The 20,040-nt window shown below is 37.0% G+C and overlaps 1 protein-coding gene across 1 annotated transcript; it reads left to right on the top strand.

Moving 5' to 3' along the window:
* Positions 1 to 5,393: 5,393 nt before the first annotated feature.
* LOC129259086 (juvenile hormone acid O-methyltransferase-like) lies at positions 5,394 to 13,351 on the top strand. The gene is made up of 3 exons (XM_054897353.2): positions 5,394 to 5,767; positions 7,903 to 8,038; positions 11,317 to 13,351. Exons 1-3 carry the CDS (start codon positions 5,429 to 5,431, stop codon positions 11,490 to 11,492), a joined length of 651 nt encoding a protein of 216 aa, XP_054753328.2. The 5' UTR covers positions 5,394 to 5,428; the 3' UTR covers positions 11,493 to 13,351.
* Positions 13,352 to 20,040: the final 6,689 nt, after the last annotated feature.

Raw genomic sequence — 20,040 nt, 5'->3', positions numbered from 1 at the left:
ACGTTCGCAGTTATTGTTTGTTACATACGCATCTTGTTCACGACCACAAACATTGCTCAAAATATTTAATTTTTCAAGACAAAATACATGAGTTTTCTCCCCCGAAAAATTGCTCGCGCTTCGCGCTCGAGTTATCTAATTATATATCTTTGTTCTTTTATAAGAAGAAAGCTAAGAAGTGACTGTGATATATATGTATATATATATATATATGTGTGTGGGGGGGTGGTGTGTGTGTGTGTGGTGCCCTTAGAGGTGTGTGTGGGTAATTATGGAAAATTCAATTGGGTCCCCTCCTCCCCCCCCCCCCACCTTTGAGGAGAGATTTCAGCACCCCCACTGAAAAAATCGTTCCCAGGTCCCTGGGGGGTGGCGCAGGGGGCGCGCGCCCCCCCCCCCCTGATATTCGAGCGCCGCTCAAAAAAAAAAAAAAAAAAAAGTAAAAGAAAGAAAAGGCGCTGCTTGAAAAAATAAAAATAAAGGAACCAAAAGAAAAGGCGCCGCTTAAAAAAATTATACACTTATATAATATTAGCAACAGTAAGGAAAGGCTATCCCCCAGCAAAGCACAATCATATCATCTTCCGTATCTTTTCTTTTAACTACCCTTTTTCCAACAACTTCGCCGGTTAAAAATAATCAGCAGTGCGCTGCCATCATATAACTGGCGCCAATCAAGAATAATCAGCGCCACCTTAATCTAAATCGGCACCAGATAAAAATAATCGGCGCCATCTGGTTATAAATCGGCGCCGGTAAAGGAAAATCGGCGCTGCCTGAGTTCTTAACCGGCGCCGATCAAGGATAATCAGCGACACCTAAATCTAAATCGGGGCCGGACAAGAATAATCAGCGCCATCTGGTTATAAATCGGCGCTGCCTGAGTCTTAACCGGCGCCGATAAAGAATAATCAGCTCCACCTAAATCTAAATCGGCGCCGGACAAGAATAATCAGCACCACCTGGTTAAAAATCGGCGCCAGTCAAGAATAATCGGCGCCTCCTGGTTCTAAATCGGCGACAGTCAATTATGAATTGCCGCTGCCTGAATCTTACGTGACGTCGGTAAAAATAATCAGCACTACTTGTTCTAAATCGGCGCCGGTCAAGAATAATCAGCGTCCCCTGGTCCCAATAAATAGGCGCCGGTAGAATAATGAAGAAGGGCCTATTGCCAACCAAATCTAGATCGGCGCCGGTCAAGAATGATCAGCGGCACCTGGTTATACATTTTATTGTTGAATGGTCATAGCAAAGCTTATCGCATGCCCTTACAGAGTGGACTGGGGCGGGGCAGTTGCCCACAGAATGACAGATGTAATTAAATCTTTAATTTATTTTAAAAATCCCAGAATCATACAAAAGCGTAGAGCAAATCCTTTAATTTTGATCTTATTTTCCAATGCTTTAATAAAATGAAGGTCAGTCACTTTTCTTCTTTACACATTCCACATTGTGCCACCTCTATGGCCTTTAGTTTAAGACAGCTACTATAGTGTTTTATGAAGATGATTCGATATTTTAGCCCAAAACTTTGCTAAAACCCGTTGCTAGTACCGGGAGTGTATAATTACGCAACCAGTCGTATATTGAGATTGAGCTACACAACTCGTTCTTTATTTAAAATCGTGCTTAAATTATCCGCTTCTCAGATTGGAATATAAAAATTTTCAGCTCGCGCTTCGCGCTCGCATCATTTCTGTAGCAAAACCCCATACTTTTCATAATTAAATAGGTGAATAGAATGTCCCTTTTTCAGGACTAAACGTCAAAAGAACTCCCGCTTCGATTTGCAATAATATTTTGCTGGATATAATCTTGTTCTTTATTACAAACGTCCATTAAACTGTCATTTTTTTCAGATCGAAATGTCAAAATTTTAAGCTCGCGCTTCGCGCTCGCATCTATTGTTTTTTTAGATACCCATCTTAATCATTGGTACCAAAAATGCATAGAATATCAAGCTTTCTGGTAATATAAAGAAATTGAGCAGAAATTTCAGCTCGCCCTCGGCACTCGCATTATCTGTGTAGTGAGATATGTATCCTCCTCATGAGTTACTACAAACAGTCATAAACAGGCACCTTTTTCCTGTTTTCAGGTCAGTATACTAAAAAATTTCAGCTCGCGCTTTGCGCTCGCATTAATTTGTTGGTGAGATATGTGTTTCTATCTCATGAGTCATATAAATATATATATATGCATATGTGTGTGTGTGTTTGTGTGAGTTTGTTTGTTTTGTGTGATATCGAGCGCCTTTGGAAAATTGATTCATGATTTTGCCCCCCAAATCTTAAAAAAGGATCGATGCCCCTGTGTTTATATATATACATATAGTAAAAAAAACTTGTATCTCTATTAATATACAAAAGTATTGGCCTCATCGCAATAAAAGGGTTAATACACGAGATTTTGAAATCGCACATAACATGCATAATTTGTGTTACTTTTTGCTTGTTTCTTTCTTTAATAAGTTTTTCAATCTCTCTCTATATATATTTTAGAAAGAGTATATGTTTAAATTGATGTATATTTTCTGTTATAATGAGATATGTTTAAGTGGACTTTAGGGAATGGTCGTACGCAGCAAGGGGGAAGGGGGGCACATTCGCCATCTGCTGTTGTGAAAAACATTTTTTTTTTCCTTAACATTTCATGAAAACTATGAAAAATTTGCAAATGTGAGATGTGCACCAAATTTTCGAGTCTTGCCCCCCCCCCCGGAAATATTATCTGCGTGTGGTCATGCAAAATGGCATGACTGGAAATCCTACATTTTGAAAAGAGCATTTGACAGGGTCAGACTTTACCCCCTTTTCAACATTATGGCGCCGGTGAAGTGCAAAAATATGTGCGCCGCTCGGTAGTGCGCCCCCCCCCCTTTCGCCAAAAGCTGGATCCGCCTATGCGTAGGTATAGCATGATAGGTAGACGACCTACCCATGCAGACTGAAAGACATTTCTCCTCCCTGCTATGTTAATGGTGCGTTTCCACTGTCTTTTTGTTTTGTGGTGGATCCATAATTCAATCCTAAAGTGGAGGTAGATGATATTCAGTCAGGGTATCAGCAAATATCCGGATGGTCGGGGTTGATTTCTCTGAGGCATGAAGGAAGATTCTGAACTCAAACCGGCAGCGATCTATCATAACTAGCCCAAGCAGGAGTGAGTCTGTCCAGTTCAATCTGAGCAGACACTGGTATCGAGTCTGTGAGAAGACAGAAAATTTCGTCAGTAGCAGTGACTGGTACTCCTAGGATTCTTTTGAATAGGCGAAGTTGTGTTTTGTTCAGTTTCTTTAGCATTAAAGTGGATTACACACCCCATTTGGTGTTATACATGGAGATGAAAAAACATTTTCAAGCATTTTGAATATGTGATTTTTTTTGTTCCGCCTAGAACTGCGACCTAAAGATATTTCCATTTGAATTTAACCGACCAATGGAAGGCGTTGCCCTTTAATGAGCATATTGTATGAGTATCTGAACGTCAAGCAAGGTTATATTAATTAAAAGAGGAATTCATGCTATAATTTCTTGACATGGTTTTAGAGTTGTCTCCTCTTCAATGGCGCTCATTTTCCTATCTTACATTCAAGTAGAGCACTGGCGTACAGTCATTTTTTTCCACAGAGGGGGCTTTTTGGAGGGGCGTCAACTGCCCTTTTCACGACCACTTAAGCCCGTCAGCTTTTATAGTTTGTTATGTATACCTAGTCTGCTTTCATGTTAAAGTGATTGGCTAACATTGGTTTGACTTTTAAAAAATCTGAGCTAGAAGGTCACACTTGTCACCTGTGTCTGTGATATGTTACAAAAATGAAGCCCAGAAAAAATGCATTCGAAAATATTTATTTAGTGCTTCAAAAATTGAAATATAAAGTGACCGAAAACACCATCTTAATTTCATCCCATACACTTATGTGTACTATTTAGGCGTCTATAAGACGCCTATTTACAAAATCGGGGTTTGCCTTGTAGTTTTAGCTTTTCATTCTCAATAATGGTTGTTTTCAGGGTTTATTAGTTCTAATACATGCACTGGTACACATGTTTCATCTTGGTTTGAGAATTTTTTTAATCTGCTGCTCACAAAGTTAAACAATACCTTTAACTTCCTTTTGTATATGTTCCATGGAGTAGTTATAACAAGCATGGGGCGTTTCCAATCGAGGGGCGTCAGCTGCCCCTTTTTGACTGCCTAGCCCGCCAGTTTTTATATTTTGTTTCATGTTTACCTATAATTTTTTTTGGGTAAATTATGACAACTGATGGGCATTTTGGAGGTGGGGGGGGGGGGGACTTCGGTCAAAGCCGATCGACAATGATCGAAGCGCCATGGCTGACCCATTTTCTGTCAAGGTCTGAACACATATCTGGGGTCAGATCTCACGGGCTCAAAGAGAAGATTTCGTTGGCTCTATAAGCAGCTGGATTAAAAATAATGAGGAGTTTGGAATTTGTTTATGTTACAATGTATAGTGCTAGTGTACATTTCGAATTGCAACAGGGACTGTTGCATAAGCAAGCATGTACAATGTGACGTCCAAACAATTCTAAGCAAATATTTAACTTTAACCCTTTTTCAACTGTGCTATTTCGGACCAGGATATACTTGGGCAAAATTGACCCCCCCCCCCCCCCTCAGAACTCGGCCACTGATTGCGCGATCGCCGTGAAATTTTGCACCTGCGTAGAGCCGGATGTAAACTGCAAGACGGTATAGTAAAAAAAAATATAAAAAATAATTGTTTACATTTCTTTAATAATTAAATATGCAAATAAGCATATGAAATTTGCCCTAAACTTGGTTTTTGTGGATGTTTTTGCCTCTAACTCAATTTAAACTGCTAGTAGAATGCTAATTTTTAGTGAGAGTATTGATTTCTACATTTATATCATATATAGAAAAAAATTGCCAAAATCTGATTACTTTCTTTTGTGTTTTATTGTTTTTTAAATTCTTATGTATTTCATTGTTTTTTCTAACCTTTATTTTTTCATGTTTTTTTTCCAATGATTTTTTTCAGGGACTCTTTTGCGATCATAAATAACATAAATTAAATCTATTTAAACCAACAAAAGTAATAATAATAATACATTTATGATTTTTGGTTGAAAAACACAATTTGCATTGACTTTGTACACGGAATCACTCTTTTGAGCAATTTGGTGTCTGACATGCACTCACAAAATGTTGCGTGATTTCGGAACCGCGTTGCAAATTTGGTCTCAAAAGATGCGCAAGACTTCAAAGTAAGAAGTCAGTGAGCCGCGCGTTCAAAAAATTTCGCGCGGCGCCGTAATGACGAAATTTGTCGAGGGGCCCCTCAGTCAGATAAGGGTCAAATATTTTTTTGCTTTTCTCTAACCTCCTTGCTCTTGGTGTTTCTCCTATTTCTGTTATTTTCTGGTTTTCTTCTTTTTCAATGTTTTCAGGCCTAGATATCTCTCACGGATTGGTGGAGTTCGCTAGAATTGAAAACTCAGGGCACAATATACGATACTTTGAAGAAGACGCGCAGACGTTTGGTCCTCTTCTTACCGACTGGCGGGAAAAGTTCAATAAAATTCTGAGCATGACAGCTCTTCATTGGTGCTTTGACAAGAAGAGTGTCTTAAAGAATATCTACCAGTGTCTTAAACCAGGAGGTATAGTCCTCCTTGATTTCCCTACACATTCCCAAATTGTTTCAGAATGGAGTCCCTACGGTGAAACTTGCGATGTATGGATTAGAAAACATCCAAAATGGGGGCAATATCTACAGGTATGTATGCAGCATAATAATATATCCTTCAGTTGACAGTTTCACGTATTGGCTAAATAGTAGTAAAGTTAATGTGTGGGGGGTTTTGAGGGGTTTTTTTTCAAATTAGGTAATTATTGCAGTAAAATACTCAAATTTTCGACGTCTTGCGTCTTCGTCAGGAGTTTATTACATCTTCGACAAGGGTTTGTCATATTACGTCTTCGTCAAGGGTTTGTAATAAACTCCTGACGAAACCGTATAAGCAACATCTCTGACGAAGTAAACCGTGGGAAGGGGGGAGGTGGTGGTTGTGTCCCGTGCACACTTCATGTATATAAATTAGGGGCCTATATGTAGGGGTCACTGGCGTAAATCCGGTCCGAGCAGTGGGGGGTGAAAGCAATAAAGGGCGTCTCAAAAAAAGGGACAGTTTTGAAAAGTCTTTCAAAATGTTGTTTTAAATTTTGATGTCTACATTTTGATTTTCATAGATGCTCTGAAGTCTTATCTTTTAAATGCCATTAAAAAAAATGAGTTTCGTTCATGCTTGAGTGAACAAGAAACGTTTTTGTCAGGGGTTCACAAAATGGCTTGCGCCAAATGGCACAAATTGAAAAATATTGATCATCAGCCTTCTTTCTAATTTTTATTCAACTTGCTCTCATTTCTTTATTTCTGCATCAATTATGTTCATACTTAGACAGTAAATATGATTCTTGGGTAATACAGTACCACATACATGTATGTATCCAAGAGACTGGTGAGGTCGAAGGTCATCTAGGGGTCAAAAGGTCAATGATATGTGGTCATGTCCATCTTTTTTTAAAGTTTATGTTCAACTTGCTCTCATTTATTTCTGCATCAATTATGTTCATACTTGGTACATATGAAACTTGGGTAATACTTCATGTGTATCCATGAGGATACTGGGGTCAAAGGTCATCTAGGGGTTGAAAGATTATATCGCATATTTGAATTATCGCGAAATCAGGCGAGACTCATGGTTCTTCAACTACCGTGTTTCATTTAATATGTTATCTTTTAGCATTGATTATTCTTTGATAAGTAAGAAAAAAAACTTTTTGTCAACCTAAGCAAGGAAATGTTCATTATTAAAGGGAAAGCTTGTAATGTATTCATATAATTTTATTATGTGCAACAAAGGTTATAGTGCCTTTCAAAGACATGAATCCTAATGACAAGGGGACATTGATTCCTTGAACAAGTTAAATTGTGTGCTTGACAGGACAATATTAATTCTAACTAGGACTCATGTCTTTCAAATGCACCATAGCCTTTGCTATTATAGATTATATTGGGAGATGATGCAACATTCCGAATGTTGAGCAAAATTTATTTTTGAAATATTTATTATATTGTTGTGTTAATTGATTTGATTTAAAGTCCCCTTTAAATGGATAAAAAAATCAATGGTAAAGATGAGTTTCATTAACGGCATTGATTTGATCAATGTCATCAGTAACTCATCATAGACTCAACTTGAAAAATATACGATGGGCAAAATATATTTTGTACAAAATCCCCCACTTCCAAAAAGATACTACATGACACCCCCCCCCCCCCCATATTCATGAAAGTGTATTTACAGGAAGTTATAAACATAATTATATAAAAGTCATTGGAATCGCTTATTCATAAATAGACTTAATGTATACTAAACTCCCATGATGCAGTGGATATAACCTTTTCAATAAACTAAACGTAGGGAATTGTCACGGATAACATTGGACTTGTCGGATAAAAATTCCGACAAGTCCTTTCACGAAATGCTCCCCATGCCAATTGAAGCACTTTAATAACAGATAAATCCACATATTAACAGTAGCATTAACCATTTGATGATTTAAAAAAATATTCTATCTTGAAAAGTGGGGGGATGATTGTACATACCATCTCCCCTCTCCGAAAAGTGGGGGTTTATCCCCCATCCCCCTATCGGATTTACACCCGTGGTACGGGTTAAAACTTGATAAGCAACAAAGTGTGAATCTATCAAGAAGCTTATAAATGGCTATACCGACAAAAGGAGCACGAATCTCTCACAATAACATTCAAATTTCATGAATGTTGAGTTTTTTTTTTTTTCATTATTTTTTCGTCCTTTTTTTGTCACACGCAATACTTGTCTCCAGAAATGCAACTACGAGATTTTTCCAACAAAAAGTACTGAGGGTTTTCTGGACCTTGTGAGATCAGTGGGTTTCATCATTGGACATTCAGAGGTGAAGCAACCCCCTTGGGTTGAATGGAAGGAAAGTGACATCAAAAGTAAGTTCAGCACGTGATTTACCTAGATCAGTAAATGTGGTTCAGGGTCGAGTGACACTTGAGGAACCTGGATGACGTTATTTCTTTTGTCAAGCTAAATAATGTTGAGCAACCCATGGGTATCGATCCCGGGGGGATGGGTGATATATCCCCCCCCAAAAAAAACAGGTGGGGGATGACCTTTACAATCACCCCCCCCCCCCCCACCCCCAACAAAATCGAGGGCGTGCAAAAAAAGCATATCTCCAGAAAAAAGGTTAATTTATTAAAACACATAAAATCAATAAAAATTGACAACATATAAGCACAAAAAAGAAAGAAAAAAAAAATTCGTTTCCCAATTCAGTTTTCTAAAGTTGACAAGACTGTTTTGAAAACAGTTAACGCATTCATCTGTGTGTGATAAGTGAACTTGTCGATATAGGATAATTTCATGAGCCATGAATAAATGCATATTTTTAGGCCCTCTCTTATGTTGATGTTGCATAAAAGCAAAATTGTTTTAACAACAATGATATATGCATTATACAGTGCGTCCCACAAAAAAACGAAACCGAGATTTAGCGATGATTTATCATAACTTAATCATAAATACAATAGACAAATGACCTACCTTGTAAAGCTTAAAATCTCCACTTTCATCTGATATTACTTAGATTACCCCTCATTCACGCATGAGTGAGCAAAAATAATTTGAAGAAAGGATACCAAAAACTCATTTGAATTTCAAAAAGAAAATCACATGCCTAAAAAGTTCAATATCTGCTCTTTTATTTGATAACTTAATTACAAAAAATGGTACAGAAGTAAAAAAGTTATGCTCCCTCGAAACAATGCTTGTATTTCCATAATTTCATCAAATGAACGTGTTTTCATCGGTTTCCCACAGAAGCTATCGCATGGTTAACAAAAGACTTAATGCATGGCTGATCATCAGAGTTTGAACGCTAGCCTGTAAAACCTCTTCATTTTATGAAATTATTGAAATTCAAGCCTTATTTCAAATAACCAGAACTTTGTTATTTCTTGACCATTTTCTGTAATTGAGGTATCAAATTAAAGAGCAGATATTGAACTTTTTAGAAATGTGGTTTTCTTTTTAAAACCCAGATACGGCCCGCCAAATGACACTTTGGTACACCCTCTTCAAATTATTTTTGCTCACTCATGCGTGAATGAGAAATAATCTAAGTAATTTTAGATAAAAGAGGAGATTCTAAGCTTTACAATGGTAGGTCATTTTGTCTATTGTATTTTTGATTAAGTTATGATAAATCATTGATAAGTCTCGGTTTCGTTTTTTGTGGGACTCACTGTATATTAATTCATAGGCAGATCGAGGGGCCTGGGGCACCCCTATTGGCGGGACCAAAAAAGGGGGGTGAAGAAAAAGCTGAAAAGAAGAGGAGAAAAGAAAAAAAGGAAAATAAGAGAAGAAAGATGAATGAATAGAATAAGATGATGGGAAGACTTGGAAAATAAAGAAAAAACTATCATGGCACTATATAAAATTTTCGCTCGCGCCAAGCGCTCGCATTGGTTGTTCGATGATTCATATCTTCCTCAATAGGCTGATATACATGTTTATAGAGCTTAAATATCAAGTTTTGAAGTCACTATACAAACCATATTTCATCTCGGACATCGAGCTTTAAATATTTTGTTTGACTTACAAATTAATCTTTAAAAGGGTGCTTTGTAAAATGTCCGTTTTGTTTATGGTCTGAATATCAACATTTTCAGCTCGTGCTGCGCGCTCGCATTATTTGATTTGTCAAGTACCTATCCTCTTCGTGTATTCCATAAACATGATAAAGTTCTAAAAATATCCCTTGTCAGGTCTGATTGTCAAACGCATCAGTTTATCAATGAAAATTTTCGGCTCGTGATTTGTGCTTGCATCAATCGTTAAAACTATTTACCCATGCATCCTATTCATGAAAACAAAGTGCTTAAAATTTCAAATGTTCAGGCCTTGATATCAGCACATTTTGCACTCTCAAATAGGCTTATTAGAATAATAATTAAGTAAATAACATTTTAATGAATTTCTATAGTAATAAAAGCGTCCATATTTTCAGAATGGAATATCGACAAGTTTCATCTTGCACCTAGGAGGAGGAATAGGAATATAGTCATCATTTTCATATGATGACGAATGTTCTTAGAATGTCACATCGTTTATATTATATCCACTTCACAATTTTTCCACACAGTGCTTGATATAGTGCTTAAATTGACCTTTCTTCAGTTCGGAATATCAAATATTTTCAGCTCACGCTTCGCGCTCGCATTATTGATTTCATTTATATGTTTATGGTCTAAAATAATCTAGAACACGCACAAGCATGTTTTTTGAGATACGCAGCTTGTTCTTTATCTAAAAATGCTAAAATCTAATTTTCGATCAGAATATCAACAATTTTCTGCTCGCGTTTCGCGCTCGCATTATAGACCTTTGTAGGAAGATACCAAATTGCCAAGCTAGCTTTCATGATTAACAAAGCATGAATAGAGTGTCCCGATTTAGGTCAAAATCTCATTTTTTTTCTGCTTGCGCTTCGCACTCGCATCAATCGTTTAGTTATATAACCTATCCTGTTCATGATTACAAAAAGTGCTTTCAATTCCATTTTTTAGGTCAAAACGCGTTTTGCCTTCGCATTAATACCTATCCTGTTCATGATATTTTTTAAAGTGCTTAGAGTGCCCAGTTTTTTAGGTCGGAATGTCAAAAATTTTCAGCTCGCGCTCTGCGCTCGCATCATTGATTGCCGAAATATGTATTGTCTTCATGGCTAACGAGAAAAAAGTCCTTAACAATGTTTGGTAATTTAATAGTGAAAGTTGACTACAATATGATGGCATAGGAAGGCTAGAAAGTAATTTTAGTATGCTCTAAATTGGGGGAATACCCCCCCCTCCTTCCACACCTACATCCCCCTTGCTCGGTCGCCTCGCTCCCTTGCCGATCATCCCCCCAATCATCACAAGAAATCGACACCCATGGAGCAAACCAAAATGTCACAGGGTGAGTGGTTATATGGCCAATATTCAACTCGACTCGTGAAATGTTTGTCGTTGGCAAATTGTGTATAAAAGTATGTCTATTGTAATACATGTACGGAACATGAAAGCATTTCATACTTCCTAGAAGGAAGTTCAATACTTGATATTTTCTGCAGTTGTCATGGTTTCAGAGGAATATGATTTTTTGGATTGTCTTGTGACTTTACCGTATATCGTTATATTTCTCATTATCAATATTTGTTATACAGAACAATTACGTTGCGTATTTTACCCTATAAAAAACATCCCTGTGGAACACCAAGATGAATTCATCGATGACGTGTACAAATGGATGTGTGACGTCACTCCAAAGAGGTCTGGTAATGTTTACCAAGGTGAACTGGGAAGGGCCAAAACTATGACCATTGTGGCTACCAAAGAATGACACTCGTCAGGTTGGTGACCCGATGTAAACGAATGAAGCCCTCGGTTTTTTAAACACAAGAAACCTTCACGTTTTATGATACAGTAGTAGGATAGATTTTTTAGATGTTTATTTTTTATACTCTGAATCGAATAATCCACATTTTACCATTTTTGGTTTTACATTTTCCATGGTTGTATTTGGTGCATCAACATTTAATAATTTATGATATTTTTCTGTCTCCAAATTGGACGGAAAATGTTTCAACTTTTCAAACAGATAGGAAAACCCAATATACATTTTTTCAAAAAATGTATAGTCTGTTCTTTATTGGTAATATTTGAAATAAAGAATCTATATTTCCCCTCTCGTAAACTTTAGGCTGGTCTCAAGTTTGTACATAAAATGTTATACAGAAATTGTCTGTAAATTCAACATTCTTGACCCGACCCTTGAGTCCAAATAATTGCACAACAATGACTTTAATATCAAGGATAGCGTTGCTTGTCAATTAAAAAAAAAGCCTTTGGTACTGTGTGGGTTTGTCCAAACTTAAAATATAAAATGATTTAAAAAAATATAGTGATAGAAAAACTCTCTTGTCACTTCTTCTTCATGTTAATTGCATTTTTTATAGTTTGATTTACTGAGTGAATGGGAAGTGAAAAGACGGTGTCACACTTTGTGCATGAGTGTATGGTTTTCTGAGCAAAACGGTGTAACTCGTCCACTCACCACCATCATGGTCTAGTTTCATTTAGTCTAATGCCATTACGTCCATCAACATTTCGTCTAACGGCGATTTGGTCCAAGCATCACTTCGTCTAATCACCATTTCGTCTATGACCATTTTGTCTCATAACCAGTTGGTCTAATATCCATTCATTTTCATTCATTTTGCAAAATTAAAACCTACTCCAATTTGACCAAATGGTATATGGATTAAACGGCTATTTGGCCCAATTGGGTATTAGGCGAAATCGTGAGTGGACGCGTTAATTGGCAATTAGACCATGTGGATAGTGGACGAACTGATGGTGAACCAAATGCAAAAGAGCTGGTAGTTGGACTAACTGGCATTAGACGAATTGGAAATAAACCAACAAAACAATTTACTAACGTCCAGAGACTAGGGAAAGGGTTGTTTGCCCTTCCCTGAGATCCAAAGGGGGAATCTAATCACGAAATCACTGAACTAGCGCATGGAAGATGGATAGGCCTATGTTTGGAAATATAACATTAACTTTTTCTGGGGCCCTTTGCAGAAAGAATTGCAATCAACCGAAACTCATAAAATCTTGCGCAACTTGATTTTCAGCCAATGAAGCACCCTCGTTCGGGGCTTGCGCTTGATATTACAGGCCCCAGGGAATAATTGCACAAAATGTCATTACGGTCATGCCCTTTTTATGTGCTGAAAATATGGAGTGATGCGTTTGATTGCTATCCTAATAATTGGAGCAGATGGTCATCCGTCAATGCGCTTCTATGATCATGATATGATACTCATTTATGACCACTGTTATTTCCTTTATATTGTTTTTAACCTGAAACTGTTGGTTCTCAATTCTCTAAAAGAGTGATAAAACAGAAAAATGGCGGAAAATGATATCACATATCCAAAATCCATCTTAAAACAAGAGAGAGAGAGAGGGGCTGAAGAATGAGAAAAGGATTTTATTGATTCGCTCTATACACACATTGGGAAATTCTCAATGTCAATTAAAATTTCAAATAAACAAATTTCAACGTAAACCACAATATGCATGTCACAAAGTGAACAGGAATTTTAATCTTATAAGCATTTTAAATATGCATTTTAAATAATGGGATTGGGAATATTAGTAATCTCAGCATTCCTAGCAATCCTAGTTAACCCCAAGAAAACAATAGGATCTCAGGCTAGAGTGCTCTGGTGGAATAGGAGAGGTGCGTTAATGATGTGTGCTGGGCAGTGGTACCTTATGCAATGAGCCATGCATAAATGCTTGCTGTATGTTGTATGTGCTTGCCACTTGGCAGAGCAACTTTGACACTGGCCCGGGGGGGGGCACTTCCATTGACGAGTGGATACCATGCGCGACCAATTGTTATGTCACGGACGTCAATTTTACCTTTACCTACATGTACATCATTGGGTTTCTAGTACGGCCCCACCTCCCACACCTCGCGCAAATCGGACTCTAAACACGTAGTGTTGACTGTCGGGGCAAAAAGTACATTTTAGTCTTTTTATACCCCCGGTTTATACCAGAAGATATAGTAGTCTAGATAGACAACTTCCGGTAGAGGGGATTAACATAGTTAATTATTAATTAATTATTAATTGATTATTAATGAATTATCAATAATTAGTTAATTATTAATTGATTATTAATGAATTATCAATAATGAATAAATTGATTATTAATTATTAATTAATTATCAATTAGGTGTTTGTTGATATCAGTGAGGTCAAAAGCAAAGAGTCGTTGTGGGGATGAACATAATTCTGCATTGGGTCAGAATTGGGGATATATATATATCTTCTTATACCTTCGCAAAGTTGACCCTAAACACCTAGCTTTTTTCGCGAAATAGATACCTTTTTTCAATATTTTAGTGTTTTTGAAAGCCTTATTACGTTACGTACGTAACGTGCCCTATCTTGAAAAAGACATCCTTTAGTACGTGTTTTTTTTTGGTCGCGCATGGTATCCACTCGTCAATGTAAGTGCCCCCCAGGGGCGTAGACAACGGGGGGGATGAGGGGGATGCATCCCCCCCACCTCACAAGGTGGGGGGGATGGCATGTACAATCATCCCCCCCCAGGTTTTGGGGAATGATATTTGGTTACTTAATAAGTCATAATGATGATAGTAATAGAAATAATAATAATGATAACAATTATAATATTAATAATAATAATAATTATGATGATGATAATAATAATCCTCATCATTATTGTAATTGTGTTTATTGTTATTAGCGGGCAGGAACGAAAAGAGGCGCAAGATATTTGGTTTCTAAGACACAAATTTGCAAGACTACAAAAGTAAAACTGACTAAGAGACCGATATGTTTGTTTGTTGAGCCATGAATGCTCCTTAAGTAAGTTTACCAACTTACCGCATGTCTCTATTATCTGATTAGCAACTGTTAATCAAGCTGTTTTTGGTATGGGAATGAAGCAACAACTTTTTTCTTTTCATCGAGACTACTTTTCAGGCACGAATCGAGTACTAGCAATACCTTCTCAAATACGATATGTATTATATTTATTTATTTATTTATTAGTTTATATCAGATTATATTACAGGTATATGATATTTATACATATATATATACATTATATGCATTTATTTATTTATTTATTTACATATTTATATACACGTTATTTTCTCAAGTCGGTTTTTATTGAAATACATGTGTGGTCTGGCCCACTCGTGTTATAGGCATTATACATTGTGTGCAAAATGCATCAGCGCAATCTAAAACAGAATAGAAAATGAATGTGATACAACAGTATACATAATAATTCGTGACAGAGAGTACCATACTACTATCTTTATAACAAGTATTATTCAAACAAACATATATAATTATGTATAATCATGAATTGTTCAACTTCATGCTCCCACTATATGACTATTGTTACACTAATGCTGATATCAGGACTGACTGGTATACATTAGTTTGTTGTTAAGCTTGCAGCAGCTACATTTTTTCTGTATTGTTAACTATTTATTTATTTTTTTTTTATTTAAGATGCACTTTGTTTTGTATTCATTTAAAGTATGTTGATTGATGCATGAAGACATAATTTTGAAATGTTTAAAGAAGTTTGTTTCATGTAAAGCGCAGTGTGAATTTACCCTGTCTTGAAATGCGAGATAAAAGGAACCTATTAGTATTAGCATTATTATTTGTATTAGTATTATTTTTTATTTGTATTATTATTATTATTATTATTATTATAATTATTATTATTACTATTATAATACTGAGATCAAATAGAAGTAAATAATGCCCTAATTTGAAACGATGCAATGCCGTTATGGTTCCGATTTCTTCACAAACTTACAAAGCAGTATTGTTACTCCATGGATCATAGTGATACTGTTTATGTTTTTTGTATCTGTATGTTAATGAGCCGCCAGTCAATATCCATCTATGGATGCTATGCCTGTTTCTTTGAGGTAAAAAAAAAGCATAGTATGTACGTATTCATTATGCTTTATAATGAACAGACATATCGTTATTTGTTTGTTGTTTATGTGTTCTATTCACAAATGGCCACAGAGGCTGTTTTCATTCATAACCACATACCCATATCAAGACAACAAAGACTATACCTGCGTGTACACAATTGACATTGGGTTTTTTTCTGAAGAGGTGTAACAGCAAAATTCACAGAGATAAATAAATACGTAGTGTGGTTCAATATGCAATACTATGTGTCAGTCCATTCTGTATTCGTATGCCACGGTGTGTAGATCTTGTCGATGTATGTCTGTCCATTCAAGGCGTAGTATGTGTGTGGTGCGCGCACCCGTGTGTGTGTGTGTGTGTGTGTGTGTGTGAGTATGTGTGTGTGTGCGTGCGCGCTTGTGTGTGTTATTTTACCTCATTAAGTATGCATTAGATTGCACGATTTCAAGTTCAAAATTGCAAAAGCTCCCTACCGTGGCAGGGGGGACACCCCCCTCCCACACCCTCCCCCCGCTCGGTCGCTTCGCTCCCTCGCTCGGGAGCGCGCACCCATGTGTGTGTGTGTGTGTGTGAGTATGTGTGTGTGTGCGTGCGCGCTTGTGTGTGTTATTTTACCTCATTAAGTATGCATTAGATTGCACGATTTCAAGTTCAAAATTGCAAAAGCTCCCTACCGTGGCAGGGGGGACACCCCCCTCCCACACCCTCCCCCCGCTCGGTCGCTTCGCTCCCTCGCTCGGGAGCTTCGCGCCCTCACTAGCGTTGGCAGCCCACTCATCCCCCCCAGGTGTACGAACCTGTCTACGCCACTGGTGCCCCCCCCCCCCCCCGGGACGCGCCCCCGGGACACTGGTCATGACCGTGGCAGGACCTATATGTGCTGAGTGAGTGAACGAGGAGGAGTTGAGATGTGCAGCAACTTATTTTTGGTTGGCATCGAAGTAAATCCGAGCAAGACAGGCCAGGAAGAAGACTCCTCTTACATCATGGCTCTGACACCAGTAAGTTATTTTAGTGATATTTCTCATAAACTCATCCATATTTTGTTATATAATGTATAACACTCAAAATTAGGATGTGGCATCCGAACTATATACTCTTTAAACACATTTTGCTTATATAGATAACTGGAATTATTCATTTGATTAATATATTTGATCGTTTATATTTCATTTTGCTATACATGTATCGGGACATGTATATAGTTATATCCTGCCATAAAGAAGTCAAACCAACTATAAAATTGGCTTGTTTTGTACAGAGAATAATGTGCTTTAATCTTTAGTATAAGAACATGTTATAAGGCAGATGTGCTGTTTTCCTTATATTGAAAAATAGGGTGATTTAAATTATCCATGTATTGTTGGAAATAAACGATACAAGGAATTATAGAAGATATTTTATGTTTCTTGAATATGTATATATATACATGTATATATATATATTATATGTGTGGGTGTGTACATATACTAACTACTTTGTCAAGAATATTTTTTTCATGCAATAAACCTAAAGGGAGCACCTATATCGGGGGGGGGGGTCACTCTTGACATGGCCTGCTACGCACCCTCTTCCAGAAAAGGTGTCAAAATTGTCCCGTTTCAGGCACTTATAGGCGTCGTCGACGTCTTTGGCAAAAGGGTTGCATTTCAGCACCATTCGCTGGTAAAATTAGGGTAACCTTTTCTCTCGCTCTTTTATATGAAGACTATGCCATTTATGGGTGCAAATTTGAGTAGACCTACGCCATTTAGGGCTGCAAATTTGAGGAGCAAACTTAGCAAACCTAAGCCATAAACACCATGAAGGGCTTGATTTTAAGGGATGCAAAATAATCCTCGCACACGCCGGCCAGCGCAGCACTTATGAAAGTTAGTTACCCCCACAGTCCTAGCTAAATACAAGTTTACTTGAATAAAGAGTAGGCATACCTGTAGATCTACATGTAACTATATAGGGCAAGATTTCCATATATCCCCTCCACTAAAGTTGAAAAAATAAAAAGAAGATACGGGTTTAAGTAATGTAGAACTATGTATTTTTCAACACGTATAGGCCTACAATAAATGGTATGGATTCATTTTTTTCCAGTTTTGATGAAATGTAAAACGAATGGTAGATCTATGTGATCATGGGCGGAAATCCCAGGGGGGACAGGGGGGACGTGTCCCCCCTACCAAAAATAGTAGGGGGGACACAATATCAAATGTCCCCCCTACTATTTTTAGTCTTTTATGATGGAGAAAAATGCATCATTCACATTCGAAATAATACATGCATTTTGGACTAAATGACCTTACATTTTGGGTGAAAACCTTCTTTTTTTTGGGGGGGGGGGGGACTTGTCAAATTTTCCAGAGTGACTAAAATGAGATGAGGGGAAGACTTGGAAAATAAAAAAAATCTTTCATGTCACTATATGAAATTTTCGCTCGCGCTTCGCGCTCGCATTGCCTGTCAGGTGATTTTTCAATATGGAGCTTAAATATCAAGTTTGGAAGTCAATATACATTACATATTTCACCTCGGAAATCGAACTTTCATTATTTTGTGTGATTTACAAACTGATTTTTAAAAAGTGCTCTGTAAAAGTGACAGCTTCATGGTCTGAATATTGACATTTTCTGCTCGCACTGAGCGCTCGCAAATTTCGATTTATTAAGTACCTATTATTTTTGTGTATTCCATTTAGTTTGAAAAAAAAATCAAGTCTGATTGTCAACACGTATCAGATAGCGCTGGCTACTCGCTTGCATTTTAATTGGCGATTTATGTATGTCTCAATATTGATTTTCATGACAGTTTATCAGAGATTTTGGCTCGCGATTTGTGCTCGCATTAATGGTTAAAAAATATTTTGACTGATGCATTCTATTCATAATTACAAAATTGCTTGAAATGCCCAGTTTTCAGGCCATAATATCATCAGATTTCTCGCCCTCATTAGGCATTAATAAATAAGATATTAATAATTTAACGATTAAATTGTCCCTTTTGTTTCATCTCGCGCTTAGCAAGAGGAATATGAAGATAGTCATCATTTTTCATATGACATGTCCCAAGGATGTCCCGGTCCTATGTCAAAACTCAAATAACAATGAAAAATATCAGCTCTTTATTAAGTGCGATCCATATCCACCTCACAATTTTCCTACAAAGTGCTTGAAATATATAACTGAAATTGACTCTTTCTCAGATTTTCATGATAAAAGAGGTGTAGAATGCTTAGATTTTAGGTCTAAATCTGAAACACGCGCATGTTTATTCAGATATTCAACTTGTTCTCTATTTAAATCATTATCCAGTTTCAGATCACAATATCAAAAATTTTCTGCTCGCGCTTTGTGCTCGCATTATTAATGTAGGAACATCCCCTATTACTCATCCTTTTCATGATTTACAAAACATGAATAGAGTGTCCCGTTTTTAGGTCTAAATCTCGAATTTTTCTGCTCGCGCTTCGCTTGCATCAATTGAATAGTTATTATAGCTACCCTGTTCACGATTAAGAAAATTGATAAAAATTTTCGATTCTTTTTGTAAAAATGTATACAATATTCAGCTCGCGATTCGCGCTAGCATTATTTGATTGTTGAAATATGTAACGTCTTCATGGCTAAGTGCAAGCAGTCCTTAACAAGTACCTTTTCGATCAGTTCAAATAAAATAAAAATTTATGGCTGCACTTTGCACTCGCATTATTAATGTAAGGACCGGGTGTAAGGAAGGCCCCCAATTACTCATCCTTTTCATGATTTACAAAACTTAAATAGAGTGTCTCGTTCTTATAGGTCTAAATCTTAAAATTTTCCGCTCGCGCTTCGCGTTCGCATCAATTGTTTAGTTATATACCTATTATATGTTTCAGTTACAAAAAGTGCTTAGAATTTATATTTTTTAGGCAAAAATTTTCAAAAAAATTAAGCTCACGCTTCGCGCTCGCATTATTTGATTGTTGAAATATGTAACGTATTCAAGGCTAACCTTTTCCATCAGTTAACATCTGCTCGCACTTCGCGTTCGAAGTAATTATTTAGTTGCATATACATCTTTTTCAGGATAACAAACATTGCCCGGAATGTTCAAATTTTAGGAAAAAATACATAAAATCCCCCCCAAAAAAAAAAAAAAAAATTGCTCGCGCTTCGCGCTCGCATTATATAGATAAGGATTATGATATAATATATTTATGTTGAATTATAAGAATATAAAGCTAAAGCTAAAAAGTGGCCATGAGGACTACTCCTTCAATGAAACAAACAAAAATCATCTTCGAGCGGCCGATCGGGGATTAACATATGGCTGAAAAAAAAAATCGCCCACCCCCCCCCCCCCCCATTGGCGAAGGCTGGATCCGCCCTTGTTGTCCCCCCTACC

This window comes from Lytechinus pictus, chromosome 4, assembly GCF_037042905.1.
Source record: "Lytechinus pictus isolate F3 Inbred chromosome 4, Lp3.0, whole genome shotgun sequence".
Taxonomy (NCBI): Eukaryota; Metazoa; Echinodermata; class Echinoidea; order Temnopleuroida; family Toxopneustidae; genus Lytechinus; species Lytechinus pictus.
This window is presented reverse-complemented; position numbering and strand designations above follow the sequence as displayed.

Bases quoted from the DNA above. Each gene is read 5' to 3' on its own strand.
- LOC129259086 (XM_054897353.2), top strand. From the start codon at position 5,429: ATGTTTTCAGGCCTAGATATCTCTCACGGATTGGTGGAGTTCGCTAGA. The intron at 5,768-7,902 runs GTATGTATGCAG...ACTTGTCTCCAG, and splicing joins AATGGGGGCAATATCTACAG to AAATGCAACTACGAGATTTT. The intron at 8,039-11,316 runs GTAAGTTCAGCA...TTTGTTATACAG, and splicing joins GAAGGAAAGTGACATCAAAA to AACAATTACGTTGCGTATTT.